This window comes from Rhodamnia argentea, chromosome 5, assembly GCF_020921035.1.
Source record: "Rhodamnia argentea isolate NSW1041297 chromosome 5, ASM2092103v1, whole genome shotgun sequence".
Lineage (NCBI taxonomy): Eukaryota > Viridiplantae > Streptophyta > Magnoliopsida > Myrtales > Myrtaceae > Rhodamnia > Rhodamnia argentea.
The window spans coordinates 9,244,933-9,262,500 of NC_063154.1; the positions used below are offsets into that span (position 1 = coordinate 9,244,933).

At 41.0% G+C, this 17,568-nt stretch overlaps 2 protein-coding genes, 1 long non-coding RNA gene and 1 pseudogene across 7 annotated transcripts; 3 read left to right on the forward strand and 1 right to left on the reverse strand.

Moving 5' to 3' along the window:
* The first annotated feature begins 566 nt into the window (after positions 1-566).
* On the forward strand, positions 567-3,366 carry LOC115739944 (myb family transcription factor MOF1-like). The gene is made up of 5 exons (XM_030673265.1): positions 567-1,171; positions 1,298-1,374; positions 1,595-1,634; positions 2,035-2,345; positions 3,076-3,366. Exons 1-5 carry the CDS (start codon positions 1,063-1,065, stop codon positions 3,364-3,366), a joined length of 828 nt encoding a protein of 275 aa, XP_030529125.1. The 5' UTR covers positions 567-1,062.
* A 741-nt stretch (positions 3,367-4,107) lies between these two features.
* On the reverse strand, positions 4,108-7,506 carry LOC115739912. 5 transcript variants are annotated; one of them, XM_048279489.1, is made up of 7 exons: positions 7,254-7,506; positions 7,116-7,162; positions 6,671-6,827; positions 6,382-6,577; positions 5,283-5,412; positions 4,861-5,037; positions 4,108-4,775 (listed from the first exon to the last, which is right to left on the reverse strand). In XM_048279489.1, the coding sequence occupies exons 1-7, from the start codon at positions 7,465-7,467 to the stop codon at positions 4,623-4,625; spliced, it is 1,074 nt and encodes a 357-aa protein (XP_048135446.1). In that variant the 5' UTR covers positions 7,468-7,506; the 3' UTR covers positions 4,108-4,622. The 5 variants fall into 5 exon arrangements, with proteins under 5 accessions (XP_048135446.1, XP_030529081.1, XP_030529085.1 ...); XM_030673221.2 differs by having other exon boundaries at positions 6,668-6,827; XM_030673223.2 differs by having other exon boundaries at positions 4,698-4,807; positions 4,845-5,037; positions 6,668-6,827.
* A 2,450-nt stretch (positions 7,507-9,956) lies between these two features.
* LOC125314957 lies at positions 9,957-14,600 on the forward strand. Its single transcript, XR_007198295.1, has 3 exons — positions 9,957-9,967; positions 10,946-10,949; positions 14,367-14,600. It is a non-coding gene; the product is annotated as an uncharacterized LOC125314957 (long non-coding RNA).
* Positions 14,601-16,360: 1,760 nt separating this feature from the next.
* LOC115739913 overlaps positions 16,361-17,568 on the forward strand; it is a 1,930-nt pseudogene continuing 722 nt past the window's right edge.

A 17,568-nucleotide genomic window follows, 5' to 3' on the forward strand; every position in this document is an offset into this window, starting at 1 on the left:
GTGGGATTCCACTCTCTTGACATAATTAGATGTGTTGAATTTGTTCGCTGAAGCCACCATAATTGATTCAATAACTTTTGCATGTTGTTATGTCAACCCCTTTGAATTTCAAGTCAGTTTCAGCTCATGCAAAACATGCAAGATTAGTCATTCGGCGAGACTAATCTAGTCTCGTTTTACTACATTATACTACCATTCATACTTCAAGAAACAAGAACCTACATTGAGCCCGAAAAAAATTGCACGTCCTAAATAATCTTGGCCTACCAAATATTGCGAATGAGAGACTTTATGAATTTAGAGAGAAAAAATGAGAACATTTTCAAATAAAACTGATGAACCTTTCTGACAGCAAATGAGGCAAGTAGGCTTTGGTAAACGCAAAAGATGAAGAAAAAAAGGAAGAAACATACCAACCTAATAAATAGGAGATGGGCTTTTGGTATGTTGACGACTTTGGCACCCACAGAGAGAGAGAGAGAGAGAGAGAGAGAGAGAGAGAGAGAGAGTAAAGGTCACAGCGGAGCAGGTGGAGTTATATGTGTGTGTTTACAGATTGGGCAATGATGGCAATTCTCTCTGTCTTACCTCCTTTTACAGTAGTCTTTTCTCATGGATGCAATAACTTTTGACCTTTGATGCAAGAGCAGATCAGGATCAGAGATTTCATGAGTATATCTTCCATTATAAGGAGTCTCTCTCTCACATAGACACTAAAGTTCAGACATGACCTTTTCCTTTAAAAACACAGCAAACGACAGAGCTTCAAAAGAAGTAACCCACATCCTAAGTCCAACCCTCTGTCTGCATCTCTTGTGGATCAATCAGTAGAAGCAAAGGCAAAGCAAGCTAAAGTGGGATGGCTGCATGTGATAACTCCACATTCATGTAAGGCAGCGAGTGTGTCGAGTTCGAGGGCGTTTGTAAGAGAGGTACCTCCTTTTCGGAGATGATGACACTGATATAAGCACGGTATATCTCAGCAAAGAGACAATTTGCTCATAGCCATAAATTTATCAGTGAAACTTTCACTTTGAGAGGGAGAGAAAGGGAGGGAGATTGATGGGGGGAGTGAGGCAGTACATAAGATCGAAGGTGCCACGGCTGAGATGGAGTCCGGAGCTTCACCGCTGCTTTGTGCACGCTGTCCACCTTCTCGGCGGTCATCGCAGTTGCGTACTGCATACACATTCTCTCTTCTTTGCGATATGATTGATTTGTTTTTACTTTTAATGCTTGTATGTTTTGTGTGATCTGCTTCACAATGATCTTACTCCAATCTTTATATGTGTCTCAGAGGCCACTCCCAAGATGGTTCTTCAGCTCATGGACGTGAGGGGACTGACCATTTCCCATGTCAAGAGCCATCTCCAGGTCAATAGGTTTTGTTGGCCTTTTCCAGAAGTTCTTAGTGATGTTTTTGGACAAAATTTTTGCTGAGTGTTTGAATAAAGTCGACGACTTTTGATGCTACTTGATCTTCTCACTAGTTCAGAGTCATGTACTCAGAATTCGTCCCGACTCTTTGAAAGACTCATCCTTAGTAAACTTTCTTAGTAACTGTCTGTATTTCTGTGATCTCCGTCTCCCGCAGATGTACAGGAGCATGAGAAACGACTCGAGCAGACAACAAGGTAACTTAGCCACAACAACAAGCCCTAGGGCATGTCTTGGTGTTGATTTCACAGTTTCAAATGTAGTACAGTGCATGCCCTAATTGATGGCAGATTTTCTACTTCAGTGAGGATGTTACCTTTCGACATCTCTTAGTGACCTTCCATCATCACTTCATTTATTGAGCTCTGCCACAAAAAAAAAAGCGCATACAACATTTTACAAACTACAGCTAATCACCAAGCAGCCGGCAAGGGCGACGGCCCCGTCGGTCCTCCTCTCGGTTGTAGGTCACATAGAATTTTGGATACGGATTCTCAGAAATACCTTTGTATATATGCCTAGAATCAAAAACTTCTCTTTTTCAATCTTCTTTTTTATGTATTGACCTGTGTAAACACCATTTGTTTGTGGATGCAGATAGAAGTCACACCAGTGCCAGACAAGAAAGACCATCTTTTGAAGATGATGAACCTGATGGGTGCGTAATAGTAAAAAAATCTGAACCTGGCGATGGAAACATTCTTCGCGCATCCTCGAAACCCAGCAAAGGAGACTCGTCGGAATCAGATTCTCGGTCTTTCATGCACTGTGCCTGTGATTCGGTCGGGTGTATAGTGGAGACGGCGGCGGCGGTGGCAACCACAAGTTTGGTGGCAACTTCATGCACTGATCTGCAGATGATGATCCAGCCCGAGTACTATGCAGTGGCAGAATCTGATTTTCTCCAGGTACGCACACAAAGAAATCTCTCGATCTTGAGAAATCATTCTGGAAAAAAGAGCGCACGTATTACGCATGAAGAGAAACAGTGAAAAAAAATCAAATTAATGAAAAAAATTATATGTAAACATTTTGATCCAGTTTTATGAAATTCACCTAATCAAATTTTGGTAATGCTTGACAATCAGTAAATAAACTTCAATGACTTCAAAATCGGTATCGTTAAAAAATATCAAAGACCGAAATTGGTTTGGTCTCATTGAAAATCTTAATAGGGTTAACTTTAACGACTTACAAATGTATGTGTAAGTCCATGGAAAAACATTAAATGAACTCGTCTTAATGCAATTTTGGGAAGTGTTAATGCTGATCTTAATTTGAGTGAGGTCGAATGCGCACTCTGACTGCCGCTCAAATTGCAGTGGATTGATATGTCAGAAGAAGTTTAGTCGCGTTATATCTTTCCTAGCTACTAATGTTGTGGGATTTCTTCCATAATTGCAGTTAATTTCCATGATTAGCTTAATTACAGGCCAATTCATAATTCCTACTCAACACTCTCTGATTTCAAATTCAGTGTTCTACTAATAGCTGCTGAGATTGTTCGCACCTGTGCATTGGCATGTATACGAGGGTGCATCACAGTGTTCGTCCCATCAAGCAAACTCAAAATCGTTCCGTTCCATATTTTTTTGTAGTCCGTATCGATTCTTTCGACATTTTATCTTATCCAAACAGATAGTGAAACCAGAAGAATTTCAAGATCACGTGTCGCGAAAGAAGATGGCACGAACGGGCACAAGGAGAAGTGATGCCGGACAACTCAAATACGTCGACGGCTGTGGCTGCGAGCTGTCGCTGTCGCTTCCGATGAGTACCCAACCTTCTTCGCGGAGAGGTAACGCGTCCTCAGAGAGCGGGATCAGCGAAGCGATATCGTCAACCTCGTCCCTGAAACTCTCCTCGTACTCATCCTTTGAAGAGCCCTGTGTCAACTTGGACCTATCCATTGCTCTTGGAAGCGCATAACTCATCTGATCAAGTTTTCTTCCCTCAATTCTTGCTGTCTTTAGTTCCTTCCCTGAAGCATTTGTTCTGTAGGTACTAACTTGTTGGCTTAAAAAGACTCTTAGATTTTTTAATAGATTTTCTTGGCGTCGGAAGAGCAGCATCATCACCGTTAATGGTCTCTTCATTGTCGTGCTAGCTAGTTTATGTTTCCGCGCTAAGAGAAGTGAGCACAGTTTGTCAATACACTTGAGTTCCAAATCCTGTGTGCTCCTCTGGTGACCTGTTATCCATGACGGCTTGGCAATTCATGTTGCATGGACTTGGTGATCGATGTTGCAGAATAATAAGCGACTCGTTATGAATGATTTTGATCTAGTTCATGGCCTATTAGAAGCAGAAGGCGCTCACGTGGAATCTTTGCGGACAGAAAAAAGATTACAGTCACTTTAATAATGATCGAATGACATTGTTTCTTCAACCCAAACTAAGGAATCCTTAGAAATGATGCAAAACGGGTCTTGCTCTATCGTTGAAGAAGATTTCTATATGAAGAATATGTATCAGAACAAGGGCAAGAGCGAGTTATACACGAATGAGCAAGAGCAAGTTATAATCAGCCTTAAGGTAGCAATCCTTCATTAAGTCTTACTGAACACATACTATAAATGTGAGAACTATTGTCTAATCAGGGACTTTTTAAAATAAGGATATCAGATGATCTTTCAAAGTAATTTTGAAGATTGCTACCATCAATGATTGAACAGGAAAATACACTCTTGTTCAGGGAAAATTTTGAGTGAACAATTACAAAACCATAGTTGACTTGCATATCTGACACCAACACTGCATTTTGCAAGTTTTTCATGGAGACATATATTTCGACTCTAAAGGAGAAAGGAAAATAAAATGTAGTGTAGTCTAGGTCAAATATGAGAGCACCAAGACACTGGGATATAAAACAGAAAGATCAATATTACTTCCCAAATCCCAGTATGTTCTGAAGGATCAAGAAATTATTAGTGTATTCCTACTCCTCACGGAGGCCGACCTTTAGTCCAAAACAAGTTAAGATGTCAACTTGCATGGACTGGAACTTTTCGTTGACGTGACTATATCAACCTGTTGCATCTACAGAAAACCGACTAGCATGAATGGATTGCAGTTGGATCCTGTTGTTTCATCTCTTCATGGTTCTTTGGAATCCAAGGCCAGAATCTCAAGCAACCTCCATTAGAAGATTGCACAGCTATGAGTTGCTGCTATAGTCCACCAACTCACTTATTCTTTGACTTGGCCTGAGGAACCAACGCCTTCACACACAGCCGTGGCTTTGTAGTGACCAGTTTTTGTGGAAGAACTGATACTGCGGCCACCAATGACCTGCTAGGAACAGCCGAAAGGGGTAGCAGCTCAACCAGAACAGAAATCTGCAATAAAAGATGTCAGAGAAACATGAGAGAGAGAGAGAGAGAGAGGAGGAGGAGGAGGAGGAAGGAGGGGGTGTTGCTCTACCTCGGGGTTTTTAAGATCTACAACTGAATCTGATATAGCATCCTTAACAGCCGCAGCTACGACTTCAAAGCATTTGTGGCGGTCCAACAAAGGTAGTAGATCAGAACCATCAGATTTATCTTTTGAATTTTTCCGCTCTGTCTCTTCAAGTCCTCTTCTATTATATCCAACTGCAAACTAGAGGCCAATGGAAGAGTCATTCAATTCGTGAGCAGACAGATTCACAAGATGGACCAATTTATGAGGATGCATAACGAGATCGTAACAGCTCTGAGTCGATTGAAGGGTAGGAAGCAACAGTTAAAACAGATTAGGAAATGAAATCCCCAAGTGTCCCACTTAAAAAGAACACAGAAAGGGGGAAGGGACTAAAGCGATAAATAGATAATTAGACCTTCTTATGATACAGATAGAACATGTACCTTGATTGGTAATGCAAGTCTGCTTGGCCTATCCTTTAAAAACTTGAGAACAAGCTTTTGAACAACAGTCCTTAGGTCAGGCTCATTCAAACTGCATGTAGCTTGGATAGGGAAAATTCGATGACACCAACTGCACCGGAAAAACCGACATGTTTAATTGGCATGTGAACAAATCCTAAAATGCAGTTTGAACCAAAAGTTAATAAAATAAAGTCAGAGTTCAGTGAGAAACATTCATCAAAATTCAAAGTAATACATTTTTAGAAGGATCGCTTCAAGCTAAAATTCTCACAATTTGCAAAACAGCGGTCAGTTTAATCAATGCTAGCAACAAATACATAAGAAGTTATGTCCAGAAGCTACAAGTTTCGGGGAATGAGGAAAATACTTGGTGCATTTTCCACAGCCAAAGATCCACGAAAAACCTTCCTTGTTTTTCCATTTTTTTGGACAACAATATCAGCAAAGATGTCTTCTTCAAATAGAAAGGCTTTCATTATTGTCCTTCCCGCCAGCCAAAAAGCACATTTGCAATATGTCAAGTTCTTTGCAATGCATGCTAAACTGCAATTGTAGGGTGCACTAATGGGCGATAAGATGGCCTTTATTATATCAAAATAATATTTCAATTGATAAAAACTACAATGAACTTTGGGGCAGATTTAAATGTTACATGTATGTTATTCAAGAGAATATGGGCGTTTATCACTAAAAAAAGCCACCAAAATATCTAAAGTAAAAGTCAAAAGCATATTAGTCAAACCAAACACTCCCTTAACTTACCCAGTCATAAGTAGCATAAATATGCAGCAATCCTATTATACTATAGCGGGTAGAGTTTAACTGATCAAGTAAAATTTATATGCCTCATTGAGGGTTATTTGCACTCGGTTTTTTCTTTTCTTTAACTTTCAAATTAGAGGACTCATCCACCAATGCCAAGTTTCGCTGTCATATGTGGTGCAAGAAGGTCTATGCAACAGCAATTACTCCTAGCACATTGCCCAATCCTAAAGTACCAAGCCAGGTAGGAAATGCATGATATCAACTAGGGATCCAATTCAGTGTCTAATGGCAAGGAAGGAAACGAAAAACTCACTGTGGGGAACTTGAATCTGTAGATCCCAGGGAATCAATAATATCAGACACAATTTGAACGGTGTCGGCTGAATCCTCATGGGGGAATGTAAAGAGAAGCAAACCACTCCCTGTCAACTTGACTAATGAAAGTGCTTGAGATTCATTCGCACTGCTGTCTTCCTCCGTTTGAGAAGATACATCTTCTGAAAGCTTACCTGCCAGTTAAATAGCAAAGTTGGAGGCAGTTAGACAACTTTTTGCAGATATCTAAGTATGTAGAGATTGGGTTTTGACCAGAAGAGTACCATCCTCGTTGCCATTCTGATCTGTTGAATGCCCACACTCGGCACCATTGGCACCTTCCTTATCCAATTCCTCAGGACATACTTTCCTTCTCTTAGGAGTTAACTTTGCATCAGCCACTTCCAAGTTATTACTCTCCCTAGCAGCAAATGTCCCATAACACTGCAAATTCATTCATTACAATGCTAAGGATGATGAAATTTCACAATCCTAAACAGTAAAAGGTAGACCCATTTCATTGAGCTATTTCAAATTAGTTCCACATGAACCAGTCTAAGATCAGGATATCACCAATCAATGCAAATTACACTTACTCAAAGGAGACCCAATTCTTCACCCCAAGCTTCAAGCATAAATCAACCAAACACTACTCAAACACATTATGTAATTAATCGGTAGCATCCCATTCAGTCACGCTTAAAAGGTTCAACTTTCACAAGGCAACGAAACCTTTTCAAGGAGGGACATGGCTTCTTTGGTTGCGCTCTTCTCCCTCTCTGAAGAAAGGAAAAGGAACAAAAAAGAAGGCGTTAACCTAAGTTTCAATCATCGAATTGGCAACTAAAACGCGACGGAGAGATAAGACACTGATGGTGCAGGTGATGAGGAAGCCGGAGTGCGAGCGTCGGAGGAGGGAAGAGGGGGCGTTGTAGTCGAAGCGAGGGATGCTGATGACAGCTGAGTGCTGCTCCCATGGCGTCATCGTCGTCGTCTTCTTCGCCTTCGCTTCTTCATCGTTGTCTTCTTCTTCTTCTTCTTCTTCCTCCATTTCTCTTTTCTCTCTGCTCTGAGTCGGTTCCATAGTCCAGTTCAAACTCTTGTCTCTGCAGTCTGCCCTACCGATAGGTGAAACTCCGGCGGTTTTCATTTACGAAGAAAGTTCGACCCGGCCACCCGGTTTGTTTTCCCAAAACGACTCGACCGGTATATATCCAAATATTTTCAAAACTTCTTTTTAATAAAGGATGAGATTATACTTAATTACAAAATCACAAGATTTCCAATTCGATTGTTTATTTAATCTTTAGTTAACTCTATTTCAGAAGATACCAGGAAAGATCTCAAAGCTGACTAGAAATTGACGTCTACTGTGTCCAATGGGCCAAAGATTATGTCGTAAGCCGTCAAATCGGGACATAAAAAGCCACGTCGAGGCTTTTTTGGGGCAAAAGTTGAGAGCTACTGCAACAGAGAGCAAGACAATAGTTCCTTTGGGATCGATTTCATTGCTCGCGGGGACCACAAAGAGAGACGAGATTTTGAAGCACGTTCTATCATGAAGGGTCACCTCATCGTCTGCGCTGGGAATTTTTTCTTTTAAACGTAGAAGTTAACATTTTTTATCGTAAAAATAACGTATGACAGAATTTATCGCCGAAAGCATTGAGTGATTATTTTTTCCATCAATATGGCATTGAAGTAATCATGAGTGGATTTGTCGTCCTCCTTGTTATAGTCCTCCTAAAATTGATAACATTCACAGAATACATCATGTCTTTTCACTTTCAGTCTCTCTAAGATTTCATGAAATAGCATAAACTAGAACCTTAATTCTAATAGTGCTACTATGCTCTTTTGTAAGAATTGCAGTGCTATTCAAATAGCCCACTATTCTGTGTTTCATGACGGATTGTCTGGAAGAATTTTCGACGCGAGAGTCGAATCAGCGTCCTAGAATCTTGCATGGAAAGTGTCAGGGCATGATTATTCCGAATTCTTCGACTTAAGTCGGACACTCAGTACTAAAGCATCGTGCATTGACTGTGTGGACAGTCGGATGGACCAAAGCCCACTGCATAGAGCTTTATGAAACTTTTTTCTACTAAAAGACAAAGCAGGAAAGTAGTACCTGGTTTACTTTCCTGCTTTGTCTGCCAAAAATGCTTTTATCGGATGAAGTTCGGACTTTAAGACAGATTCGTTATAAAATAACTTGCTCTGTTTCTTGAAATTGCTCTGCCATTGCACCTCGATCTCTTGCTCTTTCTCAACATTTGCCTCTGCTGCTGCTGCTCCTCTTCCTCTTTCTCCAAACATATACGGATCCAAAAATGCCCATTCTTGATCGGGAACAACTGAGAAGCATGCATGCCGTACTTACCCTCGTCGTCCCTGCTCTGTTCAATTTGGTCACCGTGAAGTTCCAAGGGAGCCCCAACTCTCCATTCGAAACCCGCCCTGTCACCGTCTTCTTCTCCACCTTCACCCTTCTTCTCTACTGCTCCTTATCCCTTCGACTCGCAGCTCATCCACCGCCCTTCACTACTGCCTGCGGCGCCTGCTTCTTTCACGGCCTCATAATCCTGTCCTTTTCCCTCTCCATTGCCTTGCCCACGTCACTGTTGTTCCCCGGCCCCTCCTTCTTGCTCCTCCATCTGCCGGTGCTGATCCTGCTCTCTGCAGATCTCTTGTATGGTCTCGTGCGGAAACTCATTCGTGTGGTGAAGCAAAAGATTCTAGCATTCCTTTTCAACCGCTTGTTCTGCCCTCGACCTCTTGGAGGAAGGGCAACCCTGGTTGCGCCACCTGCGTTTGCCCATACGTATCTCACGTAAAAACTGTAGCACCTGGCGGAATTCAACTGGTCATTGTTAGTGGCCCAAGAAGAAACGTATTGAGTGTCACTGTGACAATAAGTAAGACATCCCTTTACATGTATGAGATGTTTACTGAGATTCACATGCTAAAAAAATCACTGTGACAACATATAAAACATTTTCTATTTGTGTCGAAATATCAAGAATATCGGTTTTGAGTTCAACGTTATCTCTCCTAAAGAAAATGAATGCGTTCGCTAATGGTGTTGAATGCACTAGAATTTGTATTATCCGTGTTCGATTGGGAAAAAAGAGGAAGAAGAAGAAGATAAAAAAGCCGAAGGTTGGCTGAGTGATATAAAAAATGATGAATATCAAGGAGTAACCCTTTTCCTATAAAGCTAGTCATGTCATAGTTGATGCTAGCATGACATAGAAGAATCATTATCCATGGAGCTATTAGGTAAATCGATAAGCTTTACTAGGTGACTTTCGTGGTTTTTATACGAGAAAACTTAAGGCCCCAATTTTCAATTCTTTAACCCCATATCTCTCGATATCCGAAGCAAACTTGATATAAAACCCCAATTTGAAGTGGACGCTAGTATTATAGGTGCGGGATTTGACTCTCGTGTTCTATAAAAAGGCAGATCAAAATCAAACAAAAGTTCGAGAGAGAGGGGTTAGAGAAATGACATGTCAAAAAAAAAAAATCCTATTTTCACCGGACTTGCCTGAGAGGACAACTCTAAAATAAATAGTAATGTTGCCTTTTTTAATGGGTAGAGAAAATAATTTTACGCTTATAATCTTTTGCTCTGTTTATTCCATTATTTTCCCCACCGGCAAATTGGTCGAGGCTCCGATCCAGTCAATGAGTCTCATTGGCCTTTCGATCTTTTTTGGTCAAATGCCTTCTTTCGATTCCTCTGGCAGCATTTCGACAGAATCTTTTGTGCATGTACGCATACGTGGAGTCCATGTGAGCGGCACTGACCGAGTTCTTCGACTTAAGTTGGACTGTCAGGACTAAAGCTCGTGCATATAGACATTTTTGGGAACGTACGATGATTGAAATTTTGCATCGATGCCTTCTTTTGGTTCCAAATAAAAGTTTTGAGCACGATGCTTACGTCCGACTGAAGGCAGAGTCGTGGGGTGGTGGAAATGAAGGTATCCACCGGAGGGGTAGAGGAAAATGTGGAAAAAACTCTCGGATCGAGATCGAGAGGGAGAGAGAAGCTCCTATGGAAGGGAGAGAAAAGCTTCCATCAAGGGAGAGAGCCATTGAGTTTGGATGCCGGAGGTTCGATGAAGCAATATTTTAATATTTTTTCAACCAACATGGTTTGTCGAAGATCCGACGTGACAATATTCCAGCATAAAAGACCTAAACAATGTAGCTACCCAAGTTTTTGCGCCGGATCATGGGGAACAATCGAGCCAATTTTCCCCTCTCCTTCAAAACGCTATTTCACGTCGAGGCATGTTGGGGCAAAACTTAAGAGCTGCTGCAACAGAGAGCAAGAACAAGATGAGTGGCTTAAGTTCGCGTCGACAAAATCAAGACGAAGGCAGGTATTACTGTTATTGTAGGTCCATATTTTCAATGAATTGATGGGAAGATGCCGATTAGCTTGTTGATTTGATGAATATGTATAGCACTTTTAGGGCTTGCATGGCAATGATTTTGATCCGAAAAAAGTGATTCCGATCAGAATTTATTTATTTTTTCTTTCCTAGACGAGTTTTAGATAATCATATTAAGTTTGATAATCGCACAAAATTTCTATTTCTAGAATAGAAATATGTTTGGTAATTGCACATAATTTCTAATTTTAGAAACAATTTCTCTTCCCAATTTTTTTTTATTTAGTTCAAATAATTGTGCGTTGTCTCTGCAAAATCAATCTATATAGAATTACTAATAAAATGAATAAATGCATAATCTATAATTAGTCTATTTATTTCGTGGAGCATAAAGACATATGCAAAATCCATAAGAAATAATATAAACTCAATAGGCAATTTGCACTTGAATTTTTGCCACGAATCCGCACTTAAACACTTCTATATTATACCAAACCCATACCCGATCCGATTCGTATTCCTTATACACTTCTATGTTTAACCTAATCATGGCATATTTTTTTCTTATAATTTGTTAAGAATGCAATACAAATCTAGAGAATTTTTTTGATTTTTTCCAAAAATTATTTTTATTTTAAAAAAATTATTAGTTGTTTTTTTTCTAAAATATATATTTTATTAAATTATTCTATTATAAAAAAATTATTTTTTTACTATTTAAAAAAATTAAATATTATTTTTTTTATTTTTTATTTTCCTTCTTTTTTCCGGTAACCAGCTGCGATCAATATCTTATTCAAAACTTGACAACTATATCAAATTAACCCTAGCAATAACCAGTCACAGTATTACATCAATATTAAACCCAAGCAAATAAATATAGCCCTGAACAAATTAAAGCAACGCAGAAACAGCACTTGTGAATTTTACGTGGAAAACTCAATATGGGAAAAATAACAAGCCTGCGCAAAAGTTCTACCAATCACTAAGGATAACAAGATAAACAATGATTCAACTCTAATCACATACCAAGAGGCTCTTCACATCAGTAAAACTATAATATCTCATCATTACAAATGTGGATTAACATAAAGAAGCAAGAAAAACTCTAACCACTGCTAAAGAAGTTGAGAGAAAATTTGGAGAAGGATTTCAACGAGCAAGAATCTTGATCTCAAGAACAACATACTAGTATTTAAGCCAATTCCGACAAATTTCATCGTCAAATCTAGACAGCCTCTTTGAAGTTACAGCTCTCTGCCTCTTTTGTCGGCTTCAGCGAACGATCCTCTTTCTCTCTGCTCAAGTAAGAACGTTAAGCCCCGACTTTTTATGCTTGATGTACTTATGGAAGGGGGCCAAATAGCTTGTGGCTTGGACGTACTTGGGTTTTCATCTTCCAATCCTAGATTTCACACTAGTTTGCCTTTTGTCTTTCTCCTTTTTGCTCCCACAAGTGCAAAAAATATTAAGAAAACAAGTGTGCCCCCTTGCTTTGTCTTTTAGTGCATGAGAGCTTTTCCTTCTTCTTTGTTTTGACCGCAAGATCAAATGCGCATCCATGGATATAATAATACCATCAAACTTGCATATTCATCCAACTGGATTGGATTTCATGAACGGCTCAAGCTCGAGATATAATTCAACGGGAATCATGTGACCTTGCGCTAGGATCGGAATGAACACGATGTGGACCAACTATGGCAGCGATGACATGATGGAACAAAACTGTTCGATCAATTCAGGGAATGCGGCAGGAGGCACACTGTGGGAGGAATTTGTTTCACTTTTTACACTACTAGGACTTCAAAGACAAATTGATGTGAAAGTTTCATAAGTATGGTGATGGTTTGGATGAACTCTATGCATTACATACATAAGTTTCAGCTGATCTTTGGCAGGTGACGCCTAAAAGATGGGAACGTCACCCTCATCTCCCGAGAAAAGGCCAGATTTATGAAGAACTGGTTTTATAGTGTCTCTTTGTTTTGTTTTCTTTAAATAAACGGGACACTTTTACATCATTTAGAGCGAAACTACTGTCTTCCACATGAGAAATAGAACTGTTGTCATACGTGCCTAGTGTCAAAATTTCTCACCGGATCACTCAGTGCCACATCAGATTTAAAAAAAAAAATTCCCTTAAGTGTCACCAAGACAAATTGGAGCAAAAAATCCTGCATGACTTTTTCCAATAAAATTTAATTCGTCCTTGTGTTTTCATCTTCCACTCCTAGATTGTCGGTTTTCCTTTTCTGTTGATGGCCAGCAACTTTGCCAAGATTCTTCCCACATTCTTCCACCATCAGCCGAGCCGACCCCCATCGACGGCTGGTGGACTTTCTGATCCGCTCATTTTCATTCAGTTCTGCTCATTTTCGCTGGCTTTGTTGCGACAAACTGGACCCGCTTGTGCTTATTCTCTTCTTCGTTGCAAGATTCAGCTCTTGATTTTGTTCCAATTCTGTCTGTATTATGGGTTTGAAGAAGAGGCAAAAATTGAGCTGATCCGTCCCCCAATTCTTTTAATTTGGGGCTTTTCACTGAATTTTGTCACGTCGAACTTTGGGCAAGCCACGAAGATTGGAAAAACCGTTAAAAATATTATCACTTTGGATTTTTGACATCACTAATTGAAGTTAGCACTTCAGTGAGCGTGTTTATATAAATATATAAAGCAACACTAAAGTAATCCGTATGAAAATTATGACACTTATAGTGTCGTTTCCCTTGTAGATATCATAAGCTCGACAATACTCATGTAGGACTATGGTAATAACAATAAAGAGTAACAAGTAATAGAAAGATTTACATTTCTTTTGTTGATTTCCGTAACTTGAGTAATAGATGTAATAAAAGAAAAACTTGTGAAGAGTATCCAAGTACTTATTTGATTTTATTATAAAAAGTTGAGGGCCTAGTTTCCTCCTCCTCTTCGTGGGTCATACGTTTGTCATTACACTAGGATAATATGACTTCAGATTTTCATAATGCTCGCTTGCCTTATGGGGTCTTTGTACTTTCCATTTAGGCAGATTTAAGGGAATATTCTGCGGCAGTAGTCGGCATATCACCTCCCAATCTCAGGGGGACACAAGGTTTGATCGGAGCTTTGAGTCCAATTCTTGAATGATCCCGGCACATGGGAGTTCAGCACGCGTGAGCCTATACTTCAGGCGAATTTTCATTATTCGAGAATTGAGATGTTCTCGATAAGAATGCCTCCTGAAAGAGTATGAATGTGAGAATGAGGCAACGTATTATAAAAAAATTCATATAAACATGTTTTATTGGTATATTAATTCAGTCTTGTCCTGAACTTTTATGTTCAGGACATTGAACATCGATGCACCAAGTCTTTGAAGCCCGCTTGACGGGGACTCTTGGTGCTTGGAAAAAGCATCTGACAGGGACTCTAGATTCTCATCTTGACTGAACAGCAATTTTCACTATCAAAATCAAAGTTTCACTACACAGGTGCCCCTTCAGAAAGAGTTTCATGCAGGATCAGAAAAGTTTTATGATGCTTTAGACAGAATGGTGTGTATTTTGTTTTTTTTTTTTTTTTCCAAAGATGCGTTATAAAGATCACTTGCTCTGTTTCTCGACAATTGCTCTGCCATTGCACCTCGATCTCTTGCTCTTTCTCAACATTTGCCTCTTGCTGCTGCTCCTCTTCCTCTTCCTCTTTCTCCAAACATATACGGATCCAAAAATGCCCATTCTTGATCATGATCAACTGAGAAACATGCATGCTGTACTTACCCTCGTAGTCCCTGCTCTGTTCAACTTGGTCACCGTGAAGTTCCAAGGGAGCCCCAACTCTCCATTCTAAACCCGCCCTCTCACCGTCTTCTTCACCATCTTCGCCCTCCTTCTCTACTGCTCCTTATCCCTTCGACTCGCTGCTCATCCACCGCCCTTCACTACCGCCTTCGGCGCCTGCTTCTTTCACGTCCTCATAATCCTGTCCTTTTCTCTCTCCATTGCTCTGCCCACGTCGCTGCTGTTCCCCGGCCCCTCCTTGCTCCTCCATCTGCCGGTGCTGATACTGCTCTCTGCATATCTCTTGTATGGTCTCGTCCGGAAAGTCATTCGTGTGGTGAAGCAAAAGATTCAAGCATTCATTTTCGTCCGCTTGTTCCGCCGCCGACTTCTTGGTGGAAGAGCGCCCCTAGTTCTGCCACGCACGGTTGCCGATACGCATTTCACATTGGAACTGTAGTACCAGCAGGAGTTCAATCGGCCATTGTTAGTGGCCCAAGAAGAAACAGAGGAGATGGCAAGCAGGATTTTACATGTGAAGACTTAAAGCCCCAAATCCCTTGATATCCGTGGCAAACTTGAAATAAAACCGCAATTTAATTTTCTGAAATACCTAAAAGAAACGACATCGTTTTGAGTGTTCGTGCGGATGCAGAAACTTGTGAACAAGTAGACAACTCAAGTTAACAGTGCTTAGTGGATTGAAAACCAAATTAATGTCTACTATGGCCAAAGTTTGCGCTGCGAGGCCATAATTTGTCTATAAGGCAAAAGGTTATACTTGTCTTTGGATAAGTGTTTGGTCATTTTATGCTCGCTTTGATATAGCATTACGACCAAAGCACTTCAACGGTCGAAAAAACGATCATTTATACCGAGAAATAGACATTTAGTAGCATCGACAGTAAAGTAATCACGCGATGTTTTCAACACATGTAAAACACGGAGAGGACAATTGTGAGACGAACAACGATATCTCTTTCTAAACGAGTAGATATTTAACTTATGTCTCTCTAATCTTTTGCCGGTTTATTTCGTTATGGCTCTCATCGGCAAATGGTCGAGGCACCATCCCTTTGATATGGACCCCGGTCGCGGATAATCCCACGCATCCGACTCTTGTTAATGAAACAAAACCGCAAAAGGTTCCAATTTTGTTTCGGGGTCATTGGTCAAAAGATAGTGTTAGTTTTTACGATGATTGCCAAGTGCGGCAAAAACATTCCCACGACGAAGAGTCATGCATCTTTCTTATATTCACACTACGACCAGATTTCCCACTAAATTACGCGACCGGAAGTTTTGCAAGTGCGCGCACGTGACAGAGTCAAGCGAGAGTTGGTCCCTTTCCTCTTTAAACTTATTTACATTTTGTCGATTGAATCCATTCGATTAATTTTGACTAAATATCGCTGACGTGAACGCAAACCCAATCTGTATATCTGGTTGATGCTAACGTGAATAATTTTAAATAATATTTTAATTTGTTTTCGATTTTTTTTTATCAATTTATTTTCTCTCTTTTCCCTTCTTTCTCCGCATGGGCCTCGGCCATGGCCGCCAAAGACGACTACCGGCTAAGGCCAACCATCGCTGGCCCCTGCCAGATCCCGACGGAGCAAGAAGGGAAAAAAAATAAAGAAAAGAAACAATGGCAGGTGACTCGGCCACGTCATCATCTCTTGTCCAATGACTGGGCCACGTCATCGCCCTATCCACTTCATCTCGACTCGACCATCATCACCTCGCTCCCACTACCAGATCGCCCTCCACTCCCCGTCGGTTGGATATGCCGTCGGAGACAAGAAGACCATGAGAGGGACCGCAAGGAGAGATTTTTCTCTGCGGGTTTGAGAGGAAACCCCGAGTCCCGAGTCCCACTCGACCGGCTCCTACTCTGCAACCCCTCATTTTGCTGATTGCGCAGTTCCATTGAAGTCCGTTCTTCCAGAATCTTGCTCATCTCCAAAAATCTGGTAACTGGGTTTCTCGTAATGTTCTTCATTTTTAGTTTTACTTTTCTGGGGGGTTTACTATTTCTTTGATCACCGCTAGTCATAGTACCGTAGAGCCCCTGTAGCTCATAATGTTGCCTTTGTTCTGCAGAAGCTAGTTCAAGAACTGTCAATGCATTGCCATTAGAGTCTTCTCTGCTTGCTCTTTAATTATGTTTTCCTTGAGGGGTTTCTTATGGTATTTAAGAGAATTAACCTCTCTGTCTTGTTAATTCACACCCATTTCAGGTCCTAATCGACAACCTTGCAATCTAAGCTTACTCACCGGAGTGTCGGCGGGTGTAGATGATTAGAATGGCTTGCTCAGTGTCCTCCACATCCCCCATTTGCCTCCACAATGCAAACAACGCCAAGGCTGCACTGAATGCTAGCCCAATCAAGATCGCCAAGGCAACACCGAGGTCGAGAACATTTACCTGCTTTGCGATTCCACCCCTCTCCACTGCAGCGGCCGATTTTGCGTCCATGGACGGCATGGCGATCGCCGTCATCGGTGGCAGCTCGGTGGCTGCATTGGCCGCTGTGCTCACGCTGACGGATCCAGAAAGGAGATGGCAGCTCCGCGTAGGAGGTGGGCGGCGGCGACAAGGAGGTGGTTAGGGAGTACTTCAACAACTCAGGGTTCCAGAGATGGAAGAAGATTTACAGGGAGACAGATCCAGCGTGACATACGGCTTGGGCACTCCAAGACTGTGGAGAATGTGATGAAGATGCTGACTGATGAGGGTTCTCTTCAAGGGGTTACCGTCTGTGATGCCGGGTGTGGCACAGGGTGCCTTGCTATTCTTCTGGCAAAGGCGCTGTCGTGTATACCAGTGATATCTCCGCTGCTATGGTTTCTGAGGCCGAGAGACAGATGAATTTTCAGTCAACTGCCTTTCTCAGAGCTATGACAGGCACATATATCCTGAACGAATGATTAATAATTCTATGCGCATGTTTTGCCATTCATTCACTGCTTGTGTTAGAAAACTTCTAGATTTCCAATTGTGTGTA

Coding starts and splice junctions, on each gene's coding strand:
- LOC115739944 (XM_030673265.1), top strand. CDS start 1,063: ATGGGGGGAGTGAGGCAGTACATAAGATCGAAGGTGCCACGGCTGAGA. Junction 1,635..2,034: donor CGACTCGAGCAGACAACAAG/GTAACTTAGCCA, acceptor TTGTGGATGCAG/ATAGAAGTCACACCAGTGCC. Junction 2,346..3,075: donor CAGAATCTGATTTTCTCCAG/GTACGCACACAA, acceptor TTATCCAAACAG/ATAGTGAAACCAGAAGAATT.
- LOC115739912 (XM_030673221.2), bottom strand. CDS start 7,467: ATGGAACCGACTCAGAGCAGAGAGAAAAGAGAAATGGAGGAAGAAGAA. Junction 5,413..6,381: donor ACAGATTCAAGTTCCCCACA/GTGAGTTTTTCG, acceptor TTTCCGGTGCAG/TTGGTGTCATCGAATTTTCC. Junction 4,776..4,860: donor TAGATCTTAAAAACCCCGAG/GTAGAGCAACAC, acceptor CTTTTATTGCAG/ATTTCTGTTCTGGTTGAGCT.